The sequence below is a fragment of the Corythoichthys intestinalis genome, chromosome 17 (assembly GCF_030265065.1).
Source record: "Corythoichthys intestinalis isolate RoL2023-P3 chromosome 17, ASM3026506v1, whole genome shotgun sequence".
In the NCBI taxonomy this organism is placed as follows: domain Eukaryota; kingdom Metazoa; phylum Chordata; class Actinopteri; order Syngnathiformes; family Syngnathidae; genus Corythoichthys; species Corythoichthys intestinalis.
The window spans coordinates 8,228,978-8,250,072 of NC_080411.1; the positions used below are offsets into that span (position 1 = coordinate 8,228,978).

Below are 21,095 nucleotides of genomic sequence, written 5' to 3' on the forward strand. Positions count from 1 at the left end.
TACAGAGTCGGGTTGTTTGGGAAAGCAGCCCAAAGCGGGTAGTAAACTCTCATCTTAAGGCTAAACACCGGCACGACTGGAGACCGATAGTCTGCAAGTAGCCGTCTTCCGACGGAGCCCGCCGCTCTGGCCGGTCCGGCAGGCCGCCGCCGCGCCATTGGCGTGGCGGGCAGAGCCCTGTTCCCCGGCTTCAGGACCTCCGGCGAACACCCCGGTTTCTCGAGCGTTCCCCACGGCGTGCGAGCAGAGCCAGGCCCCGAATATGCCGCAGCGAACCGGCCAGTGCGGGCAGATTATCCGGTACGAACGTAGCCGCCGAGACGAGACACGATTTTTTTTTTTTACCGAAATGACCCGAGAGCCAAAGCCCTGGATAAAAGAAATAATGCAGTTTATACGACCACCATTCTTCATGAAAAACATGCCAATCACAGTGGTTAGATGATAATTTAAACATGGAGAAAAGTCAGCCAGTCAATAATGCATTCAGTATGTAAAATGATGAGCGGTCAGATGACTTTGTAACGCTGCCTTTATTTTCGGCTTAGCAAAACTCAGGCACAAAACAACACGCACGGAGATGTGAGCTCCAACTCCATCCAAATCGTACTGCCGTGTACCAGTTTAGCTGCTGTAAAGCAAATGTCGTGACTGCCGCAAAAGTGAACAAAGCACTGCAGAATGGGTACATGACATCTCGCTCTCTTGAGTTAATCATTTTCACAGTGTGCAACAAAGCATATAACATTAGCAATCACTTTTCAAATTAATTTATTTGTCTGCTCAATTACAGTCACAGTAGATAATCAAAACCTATTGGCACTTATTAACACTTATCAATTTAAATATGCACATTCCTGTTGTAATGAAATAATAATAATATTCTGTAGCCACAATTATACAAAATCTTTTCTTCCAAGTTTTTTTTTTTTTTTTTTTTTTTTAAGGATTAAGTATAATAATGTATTGCTTAAAATAAGGCTGTTAAGATTATTTTCAGCTAGCTATTTTTTTTCTAAGAAATCTGAGAGAAATACACTTGAAGCGCTGGAAGATAATTTCACTTATTTCACATAGATTTACACTTAAAACAGTTTTAAGGAGGTGTGTTTTGCACTGTATCAATGCTATGTATGTTAGGAATGGCTTACTTTTAAAGGAATTTTTGTGCATCTTAGGTATTTACTCTGTAAGTAATTGTTGCCAAAAGTTTACCATTACACAATGTCAGACAATCTGTCATTATTTAGATGTTGGAATTGAATACTTGTTCATATTTTATGTTGAAAAAAAGAGCAATAAATTATATTTTTGCACAGTAATATTTTATTTTGTATATACTTTAAAATTTTACATAAATCTTTTAATAGAATTATCGGCTTGACATTATCGGTTATCGGTTGGAACAAGGAGGAAATTATCGGTTATCGGTATCGGCTGAAAAATGCATTATCGTGCATCACTAATGCTAATGTTTGCAACAATTGGCTAATTTAAAAAGTAAATGTCAGCTAGCTTAAATGCTCTATAATGCTTGTGTTTACGAAAATTGAGTAACTTGCATAGCAAAAGTCCGCTTGCCTAAATGCTATATAATGCTCATGTTTTCAACAATTGGCTAACTTGCATTGCAAAAGTCCGCTAGCTTGAATGCTATATAATACTGTTTATGACAATTAACTAACTTGCATAGCAAAAGCTGGTCTAAATGCTACATAATGCCAGAAACAATCTGGTAAACATTAGTATTATATGGCATATAAGCTAGCAGATGTTTGCTATGTCAGACCTGTTAAGTTTCACGATTTGGTCGGGAGACTCCCGATTTTGATCCCAATGCTCACGCCTCACGATTAGAAAGCCAAATCTCCCGATTTTCCAAAAATGTCAATTTTTTTTTTTTTAAACGTTTTTGTTTGTCACCGTTTTGTAACGATACCATTCGGCCCGATTCGGAAAGTGACCAACAACGAATAGCCTGGCCGTCTCCGACTTCCCTGCCCTCCCTCCCCTTCAGAGCTGGAAAAGCCCAACCCATACATCTGACAGGGAGGGAAGAGGCGGAGCACCACCGACTTCCCAAGATGCTGGCACTAATAAACCGGCTTTTAGACTGGTTCAAGTCTTTATTTTGGAAGGAAGAGATGGAGCTGACCCTGGTCAGCCTCCAGTATTCGGGAAAAACGACGTTCGTCAACGTAATTGCCGTAAGTCTTACCTGCCAGCGATAGCTTACTAGCCTAATGCTAATAGCATTAGAGCTAATGATGGGAGAACGATGACGAGGAAGAAGTCGCTGCTTTACTCTGTGTTTTCGTGGATCAAACATCATGGAATATTAAACCACTGCGGTCCTACCCCCACAATATATGAATTTAAGTGAGAAAGCGTATCGTTACTTACTTGAAGTTTAATCATTTAGATTCGCTATTATGCTAAAGCTAAAGTGTATACTATACACTTTATTACATTATATCATTATTACTGTGCTGAAACAAAAAATATGAAGTTTTAATTCTAGGTTACAATTCAATTAAAAAACTGCCATGACAAAGATACTTTTAAAAACAAATATGATTAATTTTCTAAATGATGTAATTAATGTTTTTAATCTTGCTGATTTAGTCTCACGAAACCCTAATTGGAGTGATGGTTGATGAGATGAAGAGGCTGCTGGGGAAGCTGATGTCCAAATTTGTGCAAATGGATGTGATCAGGAAAGCTGAGGATATCCTAGATGTTGATTACAGGAACAAGGAGAACTGGCATGACACAGGCAACATAGCAGTATCACATAATGCCAGACAATACATGGAGCAAGTTGAAGACTATCTCTGATGCCACCAAAAAGAGGTTCTTTGACAGTGTAGTTAATTTTTACACAAGTGTTGTGACTAAAATGAACTTGAAAAAAAATGGTTGCATTTTGTCTTAGCGATTGTCGCGCGCCCGCGCGTCATCAGGGTTGGCAAACAGAAATCTCCCTATTTGCAATTTCTACAACTTAACAGGTATGCTATGTAAGTTAGCCAATTACAACAATGCAACAATTTTCTAACTTGCATACCAAACGTCCGCTAGCTTGAATGCCATTTAATGCTAATGTTTGCAACAACTGGCTAAATTACATAGCAAAAGTCTGTAGCTTAAATGCTATTTAATGCTAATGTTTACAACAATTAGCTAATTTACATAGCAAACATCTGCTACCTTAAATGATATATAATGCTAATGTTTACAACAATTGGCTAATTTACATCGTAAAAGTCCGCTCGTGTAAATGCTATATAATGCTAATGTTTTCAACAATTGGCTAACTTGGATTGCAAAAGTCCGCTAGCTTAAATGCTATATAATGCTAGCAACAATCTTGTAAACATTAGCAAAAAATAAATTTGTCAATTAAATTATATGGCATTGAAGCTAGAGGATGTTTTGCTATGTAAGTTAGCCAATTGCAACAATGAAACAATTTTCTAACTTGCATAGCAAATGTCTGCTAGCTTCAATCCCATATAATGCTAATGTTTACAGCAGTTTGCTAAATTACATAGCAAAAGTCTGCTATCTTAAATGCTACTTAATCTTAATGTTTACAACAATTAGCTAACTTACATAGAAAACATCCACTAGCTTAAATGCTATATAATGCTAATGTTTACAACAATTGGCTAATTTACATCGCAAAAGTCCACTAGCTTAAATGCTATATAATGCTAATGTTTTCAACAACAGCTTAAATGCTATATAATACTAATGTTTATGACAATAGCGTACCGCACGAATACTATTTTTAGACTGTGACGTCGCCATCGTAATGCGGAAGTGGGACATTATAGACACGCCCTCGCATACAAACCATGTTGTTTCTGCTTGTTTTCTCCGGTAATCTTTCAAAAAGAACATGCCGAACAAACACTTCTGCGACATTACGAAATAGGAAGGATGTTTTCTTTATACGTTTCCCGAAACCAAAAACTCGGAGGAAAAAATGTGAAGAATGGTTCAACTTGCGCGGACGTCCAAAAGACCAGTTTAACGCCAGCAAGGTGAAGCCATTCACATTTCATATGCAGTAAACATTTTGTTGGGGGGCATGGTCCCTCAGAGGACAAAGAGGTAAGCCATTTTGATATTTTTACTTATTTTTTAGCGTGGTGTTTTGCCGTGCTGCTTCTCTCTTCCAATGAATGACCTAAAAATAATTAAAATGGTATCTGACTGCCACTGCCGTTACCTTTTTTTGTTGTAAAAAAACAACTTTAGTAAGGGGCAAGTGTAAATAAATTATAGTGTTCGTTGGCTGTCACTGAGTAGCATTTGCGATCACTACACAAAAATAGCAATGTAAATTACCCCCAAGAACGGTCAGAGAGGTAGGACAACCAGAGGATATAATATATAAGAAAGACAGGGCATATGGTGGTAAAGGATTGATTGTTGAAACAGGAGAATGTCATTGTCAGTGGCGTAAGGCAATGCACACAAGAAAAAGGTATCGATAAAAAAGCTAACTCTGGATCAGGTCTGCTCTTTTTCCCTTCTTTTTCAACCCTCGACACTCAAGCCATCTCTTTAAATGAACATTTGTGTGTTCTTCCACCAGTGAATTTAGCACCAGGGACATCATTTTCAGACAGAATTGGTAGGTTTAGCTCGGTAAACATCTCGTCCGTACACTATTTCCATGCATTTACTATTAGGGAAAAACGGGAGGTTGACCCGCTTAGCCACAATTGCTAACGTCATGAATATTAATGAGCAAAAGAAACGTGTTGCTTGTTGTACGCCATTAAATGTGCATTATAATCTACGGAGCCCCTAAAGGGACATCGACAGGAATAAAATACATTTAAGCAATCTGGTGCGCACCAGAAACTATCTGGTAAACATTAGCATTATATAGTATTTAGGTTGGCGGACTTTTCAGTTAGCTTATATGCTATTTAATGTTAATGTTTAAAACAATTGGCTAACTTACATAGCAAAAGTCTGCTAGCTTAAATGCTGCTAATGTTTACATTAATTGGCTAACTTGCATAGCAAAAGTCCGGTAGCTTAAAAGCTATATAATGCTAATGTTTACAACAATTGGTAAACTTGCACAGCAAAAATCCAGTAGCTTAAATGCCATATAATGCTAATGTTTATTCGATAGTTTCTGGTGCGCACCAGATTGCTTACATTTATTTTATTTCTGTCAATGTCCCTTTAGGGGCTCCGTAAAGATCTATGTCTCCATGTTACATATGATTTCATTAATCTGGCTAAGAAATTTGGATTTGTAGATAAAATGACCGTCCTATAATTTGTAATTATTTTCAATGATTGTGTGCGTGGAGAGCTTTACAATTGATGTCATTCTTACCGTCTGGTTGTCCTCGTAGAGTTTGAGGTCATAGCCGCTCAGTTCAACACAGAAAATGATTGCCGTCACTCCCTCGAAACAATGGATCCACTTCTTTCTCTCTGACCGCTGTCCACCTACATCTACCATCTTGAAGGTGAGCTCCTTGAAGGTGAACTTGTTCTCTACAATGCCTGTGGTCATGTCACGGGATCGCAGGATGTCCTCCACTGTAGGGATGTACTCGGGTGCAGAAATGCGGTCCAGGTCGTTTAGGTAGTAAGCAGTGTTGTCCTCTAAGTGGTACTCATTGGATCTCTGAAAGCACTCCTGGACCCCGGAGTCTGCCCAGAGGCGTTTCATGACCCCTAGCAACTCTGGAGTGATCTCTCCCTTGCTTTCTGCAGGCCCCGTTAGGGCAAAGAGCTGTACGGCGTCATAGGCGCGATCAGCATTGTGAAAGTCAATCTTAAGGGTGGTCAGGGCACGGATGATGCGTGTGAGTGAGTCGATGGCGTTGTAAAGGATAAGGGGCTTGTACTCCTTACAGGCCTCAAGGTTAAAGCCGCCGCTGTGGATGATCTTCATCTGCTTGACGATAGTACTCTTGCCAGAGTTGCTGGTGCCCAGAAGCAATAACTTGATTTCCCGCCTCTGCCGCTGACTCTCCGAACGCAAGTGGCGGTCGATTCGCCGCGAGCGCCGAGCCGCCTCCTTCTCCTCCGAGCTCTGACGGCATCCCATGGTCCTCCACCACGTACTGAGCGCAAAGGAACTCGTACTGCCGCTTGGGGGGTTGAACAAATTACAAAGAAGAGGTGATGAAATCTTTGGAGGAGGTTGAGGATCGTTGAGAGAAAAGGCAGTTGTGACGTCACAACAACCAAGAGTCAGGAAAGCCTCCGCAGAAATGAGTAAATCAGGTGTGTTTCATTCTTTTTGCTCTAGGGCAGTCTGTGAGTCCTGTGTGGGCAAAACCCAGACTTGTGGGATGCCCACACAGTACTTGGCACTGAGTTTTGACTGCCTGCTCAAACTAAAGGAGGCAGAAATCATAGCACCCTTAAGGAAAAACTCTAGAGGACGGCAGACAACGTTCAACTTGTGTCAGTAAAGGAAGTGTTTAGGCTTGATAGGTGCGATTGGGGAAATTCTCTCATTACATTCCCACATGGCTCCTGTGTTCCGTCTCCTTGTCAGGCCACTGCAATCATCCAATCCAGATTGAGATTTACTTCTCTAACTCTTCCAAAGAATCTGGTAAACAAAAAAACAGAACAGACATAAATTAACAGACTACACAAGCTAATCTATCTAATCACAAGATTGTTTCGCTGTGTGAAAGCATACAGTTCCAGTCAGTGTTGTTTTCGTTAATGTTAACGATAACGAAGATATTTCGTCAACAAAATGTCTTTGACGTGACGAGGAGGAGGAGCTAAAATGTGTCTTTGGAGACGAAAACATACAGTAACAAGATGCATGTTAGTTGTCATCTGATAAGACGAGAACGAGATGACAATTCGCCATAGTTTCCGTTATAAGTGCACAATGTGTGTCATGTTTTTTACCGTACAGTGGGGCAAATAAATATTTTGTCAACCACTAATTGTGCAAGTTCTCCTACTTGAAAATATTAGAGAGGCCTGGAATTGTCAACATGGCTAAATCTCAACCATGAGAGACACAATGTGGAAAAAAAAACGAAAATCACATTGTTTGATTTTTAAAGAATTTATTTGCAAATCATGGTGGAAAATAAGTATTTGGTCAATACCAAAAGTTCATCTCAATACTTTGTTATGTACCCTTTGTTGGCAATAACGGAGGCCAGATGCTTTCTGTTACTCTTCACAAGCTTTTCACACACAGTTGCTTGTATTTTGGCCCATTCCTCCATGCAGATCTCCTCTAGAGCAGTGATGTTTTGGGGCTGTCGTTGGGCAACACTGACTTTTAACTCCCTCCAAACCCCGTGGCGTCAAAATGATAACAAAAACGGTGATCAAAAATCCCAGAACCACACGGGGGGACTTAGTGAATGACCTACAGAGCGCTGGGACCACAGTAACACAGGCTACTCTCATAACACAATGCGCCGCCAGGGACTCAAATCCTGCACTGCCAGACGTGTCCCCCTGCGGAAGAAAGTACACGTTCAGGCCCATCTGGGGTTCGCTAGAGAGCATTTGGATGGTCCAGAAGATGACTGGGAGAATGTGTTATGGTCAGATGAAAACACAATAAAAAATTTTGGTAGAAACACAGGTTCTCGTGTTTGGAGGAAAAAGAATACTGAATTGCACCATACCCACTGTGAAGCATGGAGGTGGAAACATCATGCTTTGGGGCTGTTTTTCTGCAAAGGGACCAGGACGACTGATCTGTGTAAAGGAAAGAATGAATGGGGCCATGTATCGAGAGATTTTGAGTGAAAATCTCCTTCCATCAGCAAGGGCATTGAATAAATATGTAAACTAAAGTGCAGTCACATTCGTAAATGAATGGCTTCTGGTTTTTGAAATGTAAATAAACTAATCTATTGTGATAAAACAACAAAATTGCAATAACTCCGTTAACCATCAAAATGAAGTCTAACTGTAACTTTAGTCTTGAAACAAATCTCAATAAGGAAAAACATTGCAATAGAATAATGCAAACTGGTTAAACTTGAGAGTAGCTGAGATCTGTCATTATGGAACATCGCTTCAATGATATCTGGTGCCATCTAGCGTCGTAAATGGTATAATGTCTAGACCGCGAACAAAAGACGACCCCCGCTTTTTCAGTCATATTTCAATGCAAAAAGCACCGTCTTATATTCGGGCCAATATGGTACTTGAGTGTTGTCCTCAAAGTGGTGGTTAAGTTCTGTTAAAACAGCATATTTAGCTTTTTGCACAGCAACACCTCACTGCCTCTAGATATTCACTTTCTAGTATTTACTTTCTCAAGGGAAAGAAACAGGCTTAAGCCAGCAGATGTCTCCTGTGTTTTTATGCCACAATGAAAGCCGTTCTGTTTGAAGACATCTGCGATATTATCCGCCAGGTTCCTCTGCAATTATGGAAAAGTACTTCGATTTTAATGGGAATCTGGTTTTATTTTCTGTTCTTCAGGACTTGTATGAGTTGTTCAGAAGAAATAATTTTATTTGTTAAAAAGTATAATGAAGTTAAATGAACCCTAATGTATGCTTTTGTTGCTATACAGTGGGGCAAATAAGTATTTAGTCAACCACCAATTGTGCAAGTTCTCCCACTTGAAAATATTAGAGAGGCCTGTAATTATCAACATGGGTAAACCTCTACCATGAGAGACAGAATGTGGGGGAAAAAAACTGAAAATCACATTGTTTGATTTTTAAAGAATCTATTTCCCAATTAGAGTGGAAAATAAGTATTTGGTCACCTACAAACCAGCAAGATTTCTAGCTGTCAAAGACGTCTAACTTCTAACGAGGTCTAACGAGGCTCCACTTGTTACCTGTATTAATGGCACCTGTTTTAACTCATTATCAGTATGAAAGACACCTGTCCACAACCTCGGTCTGTCACACTCCAAATTCACTATCAACCAAGCCCAAAGAGCTGTTGAAAGACACCAGTGACAAAATTGTAGACCTGCACCAGGCTGGGAAGACTGACTCTGCAATAGGTAAAACGCTTGGTGTAAAGAAATCAACTGTGGGAGACATTATTAGAAAATGGAAGACATACAACACCACTGATAATGTCCCTTGATCTGGGTCTCCATGCAAGATCTCATCCCCGTGGCGTCAAAATGATAACAAGAACGGCGAGCAAAAATCCCAAAACCACACTGGGGGAACCTAGTGAATGACCTACAGAGAGCTGGGACCACAGTGACAAAGGCTACTATCAGTAACACAATGCGCTGCCAAGGACTCAAATCCCGCATTGCCAGACGTGTCCCCCTGCTGAAGAAAGTACACGTCCAGGCCCGTCTGCGGTTCACTAGAGAGCATTTGGATGATCCAGAAGTGGACTGGGAGAATGTGTTATGGTCAGATGAAACCAAAATAGAACTCTTGGTAGAAACACAGGTTCTCGTGTTTGGAGGAGAAAGAATGCTGAAATGCATCCAAAGAACACCTTACCCACTGTGAAGCATGGGGGTGGAAACATCATGCTTTGGGGCTGTTTTTCTGCAAAGGGACCAGCACGACTGATCTGCGTAAAGAAAAGAATGAATGGGGCCATGTATCGAGAGATTTTGAGGGAAAATCTTCCATCAGCAAGGGCATTGAAGATGAGACGTTCAGCATGACAATGATCCCAAACACACAGCCAGGGCAACAAAGGGGTGGCTTCGTAAGAAGCATTTCAAGGTCCTGGAGTGGCCTAGCCAGTCTCCAGATCTCAACCACATAGAAAATCTGTGGAGGGAGTTGAAAGTCCGCGTTGCCCAACGACAGCCCCAAAACATCACTGCTCTAGAGGAGATCTCCATGGAGGAATGGGCCTAAATACCAGCAACAGTGTGTGAAAAGCTTGTGAAGAGTTACAGAAAACGTATGGCCTCCGTTATTGCCAACAAAGGGTACATAACAAAGTATTTTGGTATTGACCAAATACTTATTTTCCACCATGATTTGCAAATATATTCTTTAAAAATCAAACAATGTGATTTTCTGTTTTTTTTTCCACATTCTGTCTCTCATGGTTGAGGTTTACCCATGTTGACAATTATAAGCGTCTCTAATATTTCCAAGTGGGAGAACTTGCACAATTAATGGTTGACTTAATACTTATTTGCCCCACTGTAGTTCTGGCTTTTTGGTGCATGGATGGCCCCTGGTGAAAAAGCACATATTGTCAAATGTGAACTCATATTTGAGTGTACTTCTTCTGGCAAATTTCAACTTTTGCTGACCTATCAGATTAAAAAAGAGAGAGGGAACGCTATATCTCTGCGCTTGGAAAGAGAGGTCCATTCTTCAAAAGAGCGACAGGACAAACAGAGCAGAACAAAACCACAACAAAGCAGCACCACACAAACAGGGTGCATTGTTTCATGGCTTCAAGCCCCGAACTGTCCTCACTAAATGACACCGTCTGCCAAGCCGGTTAATGCGGAGATTTCGAGATGCCATTAGAGCTATGCATTAGGTCTTTTTTTATTTGCTGCAACTGCATTTCTGCACCTTTTGATGTTACACCACACTAGATAATTGCGAGGGAAGACAGTGCCAACACTGCAACCAATTTAAAAGAAAATGCTGATGTCCATTGTAGTCTCATTAAAAGTTGGATTTGTGTCAATTTAACGTTACAATGCTAGCATACATCATTACTGATATTATTTTACCACATCTTGGACACGGTGGCATCCGCTTGTACAGGTAACCCCCGGGTTCTGTCCTCACTAAACGTGAAGCTTTATTACAGACAACAAACAAAGCAATTGTGCTTTTTGAAGCTTTTTACTTCCTTCACTTTTAACAATGTGTAAAGCTGTAACACACATATGTACACTTATGTTCAAAATGACACACATTTTAACAACTAAACACTTGACACAAAACAATTGTTGTTCAAACATCCATCTAGTCTGATCAATATGTACATTTAATAAAATAAATCAGCTTAACTTGCCTAACAAAAGTCTGCTAGCTTAAATGCTAACGTATTTACAATTCTCAGAGCAAATCGCTCACATATAACTCCACAAACTAGCTTTAAACTTAATTACAAATGCCTACATAAAATATATATTAGCTAGGGCTTAAGCCTGGGCGATATATCGTTTAAACATCGCCATCGCAATGTGCGCGATAGTCCCATCGCAAGCACGTGTGATAGTTTTTATTTTTTTTAATCCACATATGCCTTGCTTTCTGCTCTGCGCACAGCCTCACACCCTCCCTCTCCCAGCCCTTTGTTCCTCTGTCACTGCGGCACTTGCTTATTAAAGTTAACGATAGCTTTGATCTGGCCAAAGAAGCCAGGCAGCAATCTGTCAATCATCGTTTAACTTGTTAAACAGTTTCTGCAAGGAAGCTGCGCTGGAATGAATGTGTGTGTGTGTGTGTGTGTGTGTGTGTGAAGACGTTGGAGACATATAAATGCCAGAAGTGATCATGAGGAGTTTGAAATTTCTACATGTCACTCCAACAGTCACAGCTAAGGTAGATAAACAGAGGCATTTAATAAAGCCAAGCATTTATCTACTACAGTACTTTATTCTTGTTCAAATATGATTTGGTTGGACAGTTATGTTTAAAACTGATCATAATTATGACATTTGAAGTGCTTGAAAACCATTTATTTATATACATTTTTTAAATAACTTTGGGGGGAAAAGTGAGAAAAAAACATGTCTTATATGTATCTCTTTCCAATGCTAAATCTGAATAAATACATTGAGCACAAAAAACACACAAACAAAAAAATTTTATTTTTTTAATGGGGGGGGGGGGTGCGCTACTTCGCGGTTTTTCACTCATCGCGGCGGGTTCTGGTCCCCATTAACCGCAAAAAACGAGGAATCACTGTACACTGTGGTGATGGTGAGTCATCCAATGTCTTTCCAAACAGCTATTCAAGTCATCTAGTGAAAATGTCTTTAAAAAAATATATATACATTTTTTTTAATATCGCCATATAATATTGCAATGTATCGCAAACCCACCAAAAATCGCAACAATAGTTTTTTCCAATATCATTCAGGCCTACTAGGGCTGTCAAAATTATCGCGTTAACGAGCGTTAATTAATTTTTAGAAATAATCATGTTAAAATGTTTGACGCATTTAACGCACATGCCCCGCTCAAACAGATTAGAATGACAGCAAAGTGTCATTTCCACTTGTTACTTGTGTTTTTTGGTGTTTTGCCGCCCTCTGCTGGCACTTGGGTGTGACTGATTTTATGGGTTTCAGCAACATGAATGAGCATTGTGTAATTATTGACATCAACAATGGCGCTACTAGTTTATTTTTTGATTGAAAATGTTGCAAATTTTATTAAAAACATTAAGAGGGGTTTTAATATAAAATTACTTATAACTTGTACTAACATTTATCTTTTAAGAACTACAAGTCTTTCTATCCATGGATCGTTTTAACAGAATGTTACTAATGTTAATGCCATCTTGTTGATTTATTGTTATAATAAACAAATACAGTATTTATGTACCGTATGTTGAATGTATATATCCGTCTTGTGTCTTAGCTTTCCATTCCAACAATAATTTACAGAAAAATATGGCATATTTTATAGATGGTTTGAATTGTAATTAATTACGATTAATTAATTTTTAAGCTGTAATTAACCCGATTAAAATTTTTAATCATTTGGCAGCCCTAATATTAGCTGAAACAACTTACAGCCTTAGGTGGGCCAAAACCTACAGTCCAGCCAGACACAACGCTGCCACCAGAGGGCAGTGAATCCTCCGCCATTAAATAATATACAATACTTTTGGGTAGTTATCTTGAATTTTTAAGGGTTAATCCCGGTTTACGTGGAAATTCGGGTTACGTAGCGTAGGAATGGAACTCACTCGTAACCCGGGGATTACCTGTATTGTAAATGATGTAATTCAAAGGTAATATTGAATCGAGGTGTTTGCATGAAATGCAGATGACTGAAGTGTGTGACTTTTAGATAAATGTACTTCCTTTGTCTCAAGGGTTGTACGGCCCCGTCAAACATGGCTCCGCAACATCCTCACGATGGCAGAGTTATCCCTATTGCGTTTGTGATTAGTTTGACAAGAAACCCTTGCACTGGGAGCACAGATCAGGCACACAGAAGAGTGCTCACATGTCTTAATCAGCCAAAAGGCAGCTGTTTAATAGCCGCGAGCTCACTTCTTGCTACTCGCTAAACTCCACCTGACAGGATGTTTTTAAAAGGGGTTACTGACGGGACTTTTGCCTGAAATAGCCAATCTCATCAGCGGAATTGACCATCAAATTCGCAGTATTGGAACTAGGGCTGTAGCTATCGATTATTTAGGTAATCAATTAATCTATAGTTTAGTTAGTTCGAATAATTGGATTACGAACATTTATAGAATTGCAGAATAAATTTTAGGAGGTGTAAAACAAAGGAACAAGTGTTTATTTCTATAACAACATTTATTTTGGCTTCCTACGATTGCACTTTCAAAAAAGCATTAAATGCGAACACAAAATAAAATTCCTGAGTGTTACATCAAACTAGGCAGGATTACGCTTTCATTTCACAAGAGCAATAAATGAATTTAGAACAAATCAAAATACCTGAGGTTAGCTTCAAACGGTATTTAAAAAATATATAAATGAGGATCTAAGTACAACAAGAGAACAACTGGCTAACTTGCATAGCAAAGGTCCGCTAGCTTAAATGCTATAAAATGCTAACGTTTTTTTTTTTTTCTTACAAAGCTCTTAGCAAATCGACCAAACACATATTACCACAAAAAAACAAAACAAAACGCGCAATATACTTCTATGCTTAATTCCGAATGCATAAATGATCATATTAGCTCAAACAAAAGTTTTGCTCATGTTGGTCTTAACAGGGAGCAGCTGGATCAAGCCATGTTAGACGAGTTATGGCATATTCCTTGTTGCCACTAGAGGGTAGTGTATCCACCCAAATCAATAAAACTAAATGCAACACTTTCAAAACAAACCATTACAACATAACTCAAATTAAACGAATCGTCGAAGCAGCATAATTTGATTCGAAGCTTTTTTCTAATTCAATTACTCGTTGATCGATAAATTGTGGCAGCACTAATTGGAACAGCATTGTTTTTTCTTATTGTAATTTATTAAATCATCTTTTTCTTTATCTATTTTTATGTATGAACGTTAATTCTACAGCGTGTTGATGACCAGTAAACATCTGTGAAACGAACTGGAGTGTCATATGCCATCAACACGCATGTACAAATGTATGTACGCACGTACGCACGCGGCGATAAATCGCAGGCGGGAAAATTACCGCCCTCATTTCTATTTACCGTGCAATAAATGGACTCATTGCTTATCGCGACAGACTTAGCAACTTCAATAAAACATGTCGTTAGTTAGTTAGATGGACTTACGATCTGCCAACTTGTTGTCTCCTGTCGTCTTCCAAAATTACAACTGGGTGACAGCACTTTAGGTGTTCATTCACAGCCCATGTGCAGCCTGGTATGTAAGCTTGGCATTGAAAAGACAGGACACGACAGTGTACCCTCCTTTGTTTCATTGAAATAGGGCAATGTTTTGGCCACTCTGGTGCACTTTTTTGGCTTTGTGCGATAAAATGACCTATTGCATATTGCAACAGGCTTATCGACATCTATTGCTGTCCTTCTTTTACTAGCTACCATAATCCTGAAATCATCCTATGTAGAACAGAGGGAATTTGTCATGCCTAAGGTAGATGACAACACCAATAACATGCTATTATTCACTTTATTCAAACTTCCTGAGGCCAATTGAGAGAAAGTCGGCTTCTTAAATGAGACTGCAGAAGCTGCTGGGGAGAAATGATTAATGTATGTGTTGAATGAGCAAATCATTAGTGAGGTGATCAATGCACTTTTGCCACTCGACCGCTCTTGCCTTCTGTGTTCTGCAGCCACCACAAGGTGACACAAAAGCCTGTTTGGTATAAACACAGCCAACTAGCTTTTCCTGAAGGGGACAATGGGGAATTTTAAAATGGGAAAATGATGAACAGGGCTAAAAACACGTGACATAACTTGGTCTGGGTATCGAATCTTGAGAATCGACTGGAACCAGGACCAACATCCCGATTCTCATTAAAATTTCAAAATGCCACTTCGATAACTTAAGTATGCCCACCCGAAGAATAACATACCAAAGAAGTGCATGTTCCCACTAATGTACAGTATACAGCAGCAATTGACATTGCGCCTTAATTCTGTTAAACCAAATGGTCAGTAGCTTCAGTTCAACACTTGCAATAAGATTAAAATCGTGCAAATGCGCGGAACTGGCATCTTTGATGTGCTCCCTCATTCTATTGTGAAGTCATAAACAGATGACATGAGTAAAACAATAATTCACTTAAAGTGCCAAAGCATAACATTTTTTAAAATAGCATTATTATGTGAATTACAATCATATTTTGAGATGATTTGACTATAATACAACAATTTTGCAAAATGCAAATGACGAGAAATTAGTCTTTTAATTTGCCGTTTGGCCCCTGCCTATCATTATAGCGCTCTAGCGTCCCCAGCTAGAGGATGGCAGGGTCACGATTTCATCTGATTTAAAGAATTCAGCCCATTTAGGGCATAAGCATAAGGAGTTAAGGCAGGGCCAGGCCCTCCTGGTGGCCGAAAAGTGTCATTGCATGTAATTCACTTTCCTATATATATAAAAGTTGTAAAGCAATAAAAGTGCAACATAAATGAATGAAATGAACAAAAAATATATTTTTATAATGGGTCAAAATTATTTTTCGAGCACCTTAGACGGACATTTGCTTTGCATATAATTCCCCCCCCCCCAAAAAAAAAAATGTGATTTTTTTTTTTTTTTTAAATATTGCCTTTGATTTAAAATATTAAATAAAATTTTATCAATGTTAAATACACTATTGTTTATATCTGTTTTTATATATTTATTTATTTATTCCCCCGCCCCCCAACAAAAAATGAATCTCCCAAAACACTTTTCTTCTCTTCCCCAACACCTCAGCACCCCACTTCCCGCGCCACTTCACATGGCGAATGTATGACAAAAACCAGGGGTTAATTTGTGCCGGATCCTGCCGGAACAAGATCCAGCACCTCTCGATTTTGGCCTCCCTCTTTTCCAGGACTTATTTGGGTAGATCCGGCACCTCTCGTGTATAGAAAATAATAATAATAAAGAAACATTTTTAAAAAATGTATTGTAATAGCCCCGAATGAGGGGAAAGAAGGAGAGGAGTCGTTGATGGCTTTCTCCACTTTATTGTGGCAACAATAAGAAAACAATAAACAAAATAACAGCGGACTGCCACCACATTCGACCGCTAACTTTTGCTTCTCGCCCGTGTCCCCCTCGCTTCCTACTAACTCACAGCTCTCCAGTCCCAGCGTCTCTTAAAGGGGCTGTGCATAGTTACGGACATTACTGTATAAAATAAAATAATAATATGCATAAATTCATTTACAGAACAAAACTCACAAAAGAATGGGTTTGTGTTATTTATTGTAATCTTTCATTTTATTATTATTATTTTTTTTTAATGTTTTACAAGTTCGACCTGTTGAGAAAGTAATTGCTGACTATGTTCTGTAAGTCCCACCTGTGGTTATGTGGGCAATTGCCCGTGCTGTGCAGACTATAGCCTAAATAATTGTAAATTGTTGTCATAACATTTATACCATGGATATTATATGAAATTGAGGCTTGTAAGTCCCACAGCATGGCAAGTGGGCGTTTGCGTGTTGTTTTCAGCACCATTTTCTGCGTATGTTCTGGGACCTGTGCCCATCTCATCATCCCTGTGCGGTCATATGCACTTTGCGTTCCGGCACCTTATGATTTACAAATTAAGCACTGACAGAAACCACGTCACATTTTCGTCTCTTTTTCGTCTAGCCAGACTCATTGGTCTCGTCATGTTCTAGTCTTCCAAGCAGTGTTGTTAATAACGGCGTTACAATATAATGGCGTTATTTTTTTCAGTAGTGAGTAATCTAATTAATTACTTTTCTCAGCTTGGCAACGCCGTTACCGTTACTGAGGCGGGAAAGGCGTGCGTTACTATGCGTTACTAAGTTGGTTAAATAAAAAAGTCAGAGAGACGGACTCACGAGAGAGCAGAGCAGGAGTGGGGAAGACGCCGTTGCAAACGCGATGCTAGGTGGCTCCAATCATAACTGAAAGTAGCCTACAAACTACGCCTACATGATACAGTAGATATCACATATTATAGAACTAGATGCTAAAGATAGACACGGCTGCATTTGCAACACGTTTTAAGGACTACATGCGTTAGTAAACAGCCGCGATCTTAAAGCAGTAGACCTCTCAGGAAGGCTCTGTTGTAGAGATCCTTCCTAGCGAACCTACTTTTTTTTTTTTATCTAAAATGGTCCTAAATCGGCAAAATCTTGACTTAAATCTATCTTTAAATGATGAAGCAGTTTTAAAACTTACACATGTTGAAAGTAGACAGAAGTAGTGACGGGATCTGTCGTTCACTTGAGTAAACGAATCCATTCCGGTTCGTTCAGTAAAACGATTCGTTCAAACGAATCGTTCAACGAATCGTTCGCCCCCCTCATCTCCCTCCCCACCCAAATGAATCGTTCGGTTAGTGAACGGGAAGTGACGTTGCCGAACGAATCACCAAAGACCGCTTCGCAGTATAACTGAACGGGAAGTGACATTGCTTGGTCCCTCCCTCTCTTGCACATTGACCACTCGTCGTAGTTTCAGAAATGAGTGACAGGCGATATCATTCTGCTTACACTGACAGCCTCGTCTCCCTCCCGCTGCTGCAAAAGCGAGGGAGAACTTCCGCGTCGTCTGTCCTAGTTCTATGGGCTCAAAGTCATGGCTCGTGCTTGCATTTCGAATTAGGACACGGTTAAACATTTTCCTTTTGAGGGGGAAGTCGGGGTTTGGGGTCGGGGGCGCACGGACTTTCTTTAGCATGATCTTGCTCACATATACAATGCTGCTGCTAACAGCCAACGCGGCATGCCTGCTGTCACGAAAATAAAAATAAATCGAAAGTTTAATTTCTAATTATGGAACGGCCAACACATCATATTAACCTCTCGCTCTGTTGTATTTTTGTTTTTTATTATTAAGATGATCGTTTTGAATTTTTGCACTGGTATTAATAAATAAAATAATCCGGTCAGCTCCCCTGTCGTCCCCGCATCTCAGATCGTCAAATGCTGACGAGAAATAATTGTTTGCTTTATGATTTCGCCTTTCTACTCTCATTAGTCTGTTAAGAAAAATGTAGACATATTGCGACATCTCCCGTGTCCACGCGCTGTGTTTTTGGGGCGCTTGAGTAGCACATGATGGACGGATTGACATAATTTGTCAAACCAACCGACACCCTCTGACACGGAAAAAAAAAAAAAAAAAAAAACGGAAAAAATTGACATGTATATACAGTTTCATTGCAAATCAGTATTATGGTGATCATACTAAATATTATTTTTTTTCTGTGCACATGAGGTACATATCGCTGCCATGAAGCCTCCATATAGTGACAGTTCTCTGCCCGCTTCACTGCCGTCACGCGACCGCAGCTCAGGTTTTGCTTGCCTCGTAGCTACGCGTGTTTTAAATTACTGTAAATTTGATAGTATATCGTCATAGGCACAGTCCCGAGTCTGTTGAGAAAAGTAGAACACTAAACCATGCTCGCTAGATTTGTGTGGTGTTTTTGTCTTTTTGAGCAGCATTTGATAGGCTCCACGTTAACAAATATGTGACAAAGTCGTTTCCTTTCATTTTATGACTCGTTCACCGCATAGTCATTACTGGAAAGTCAAGTTAGCAGCAAGCTAGGTCAGGAACCGGAGGACCGAATCACTGAACGGGAAGTGACAAAACTCAGTCTTTCCCCCCTGCCTGCACGCTGGCTGCTTATTGGCCACACGTGGAAATGAGTGACATACGCCATGATTCTGTTTCCGCTCCCTCCCCTGCCCGCGATGAGGCTGGCGTCTGATTGGTCGTGTGCGATGTCAGAAGACGCTGCCGCTTGCTCAACGCCCTCCCACGCAGCGAACAAGCGCCACCAACTTCATAGAACGAATCAGTGCAGATGGTGATTAGTTCGGTCTCGTTCACCCAAACAATTCGTTCAAAAAGAACGAATCGTTCGCGACCGATACAACACTAGACAGAAGGGAACTAATGCAATAGCGGGAGCAATTTTAACAACTTTAACGGTTGATTCGCAACTTTAAATGACTTCCACACTTAGCAAAGGTTACTATCTAGTTATCGCAAGACCCTTGTGTCTAGTTAAGTGGAGGGTAAAGAATTGGGCTAAGGCCAATTGTCCCAAAAACCCTTTAAACTTCACATTGTGTGACCTTTTTTTATTTATTTATTTATTTTTTTTTTGAGAAAAAAAAAAAACATGAAAATTATCACTAGTTACTTTGCCAAGTAACTAATTACTCTTAAATTCAGGTAAATGAGTCACTAACGCAATTACTTTTTGGGAGAAGTAATTTGTAACTGTTAATTACAATTTTTAGCGCGTTGACACATCATCGTCATGATGACATTTTTCGTTATCGTCTTAATTGACGAAAACAACTCTGCAAGTAACAGGACAAAGCAAGTATGACAGTTGTCATATGATTCATTTTAGAGATTCACCTTCTTCCTTGTTTCTATCCAAGCCCACTGTTTTTTTTTGCTTTGTTCATTGAAAACCTTTTTCCCCTCATATTGGTGAGGACTAAATGTAATGTCACGTGGGATGACAATGTAACTGTCATGTGATTTTTCAGTGTATTTTGTCACTACCGTTAAGTCCATAATGGCTGCCGGAAACCTGGATTGTTCTGATGCCTAGCATGCTAATGCTTGGGCGCACTGGTGATACTTTACTGTTCATATCAAATAATTCTCTGCTAAAGACACCACACCCCACAACAGACTGCACAAGTCAAGGTGACATTCAGGGCTTTGTGGCCATTGCTACGGTCGAGAGATCCACAGGCATTAGTGCCTCCTTCAAAGGGATATGATTTTCAACGTCTGTGTCCGACACTGTTGACAGTTTAAACACACCGTTACCTGCAGCTGAGTACACAGTCAACAACAAACGGACAGCATCATTTCAGCATTTTTCATTCCTATAAATCAACTTGATTTCCTTCTGACGGCTTACTATTGAATGTTGCTGTTCTTTATGCTTGGCTGGCGGGCAAAGCAAAGCCTCTAATCAGTGGCTGACAAACGAGAACAACCATTAAATACCATCTTAACTTTGCATTTTCAATCAAATGGCGCAAACACATTACAGTAAATTATCTGCATTAGCCAGTAGGAATTTACTATTGTTTTGTTACATTTTATTGCTCTTTCAAACAAAGCTACTATCTTAATGTACTGGTAAAAAAATGCTGTTTTTTACTCGTCTATAACAAACTGTATTGAGCATTTGTAAAAGAGTTTAGACCAGTGGATCTTAACCTGGGTTCGATCGAACCCTAGTGATTCACTGTAAGGAGTTCAGTGAAGGTTAAGACATACAAGGCCCTATTTTTGGACTGCTTAGTCCCTAATTTACAGGCTTTATTCCAATTCTTTCAACTGCCTCTTCTCTCTGATAGGAAGAGAAACTGGTTTGCTCAGTGGAAGGTTGACTTTCACTTGGTATGCGGAAGTACAACAGACCTAAGAGTAGGGGTGAAAGTGGTTAGAATTTCTTGCCGGAACTCCCCGACATGAAGGTCGCCACGGAGCCAGAAATGTTATTCTTATTTTTTTTATTTTTTTTTGGGGGGGGGGGGGTCAAAACTACTGAAATGCAAAGAAAACTGGTTTGGTCAGGTATCTCTATAACACATACAAAAACTGATTTTCATTGAAATTATTTCTATCAATGATTTGCAAAATAAAAGTTACCAAAAACAGCTATAACCCCAACCTCCATCTCCTAATTTTTATTTTCCCTCATTTCCTCACAAACTAAATGCCAAATCTAAATTTTAACTACGTAAGAACATATGATGTATATTAACATTAAAGATAATGTAAACATTTACTTTTCGTTGTGTTTTTTAAT

At 39.6% G+C, this 21,095-nt stretch overlaps 1 protein-coding gene across 1 annotated transcript in view; it reads right to left on the reverse strand.

Annotated features, from left to right (window-relative positions):
• gnaz (guanine nucleotide binding protein (G protein), alpha z polypeptide) overlaps positions 1–21,095 on the reverse strand; it is a 106,431-nt gene that overhangs the window by 38,040 nt on the left and 47,296 nt on the right. Inside the window, exon 2 of the mRNA XM_057818249.1 lies at positions 5,369–6,604. Coding sequence (XP_057674232.1) covers positions 5,369–6,091 — 723 coding nt within the window. The 5' untranslated portion in view covers positions 6,092–6,604. The remainder of the gene's footprint in view (positions 1–5,368; positions 6,605–21,095) is intronic.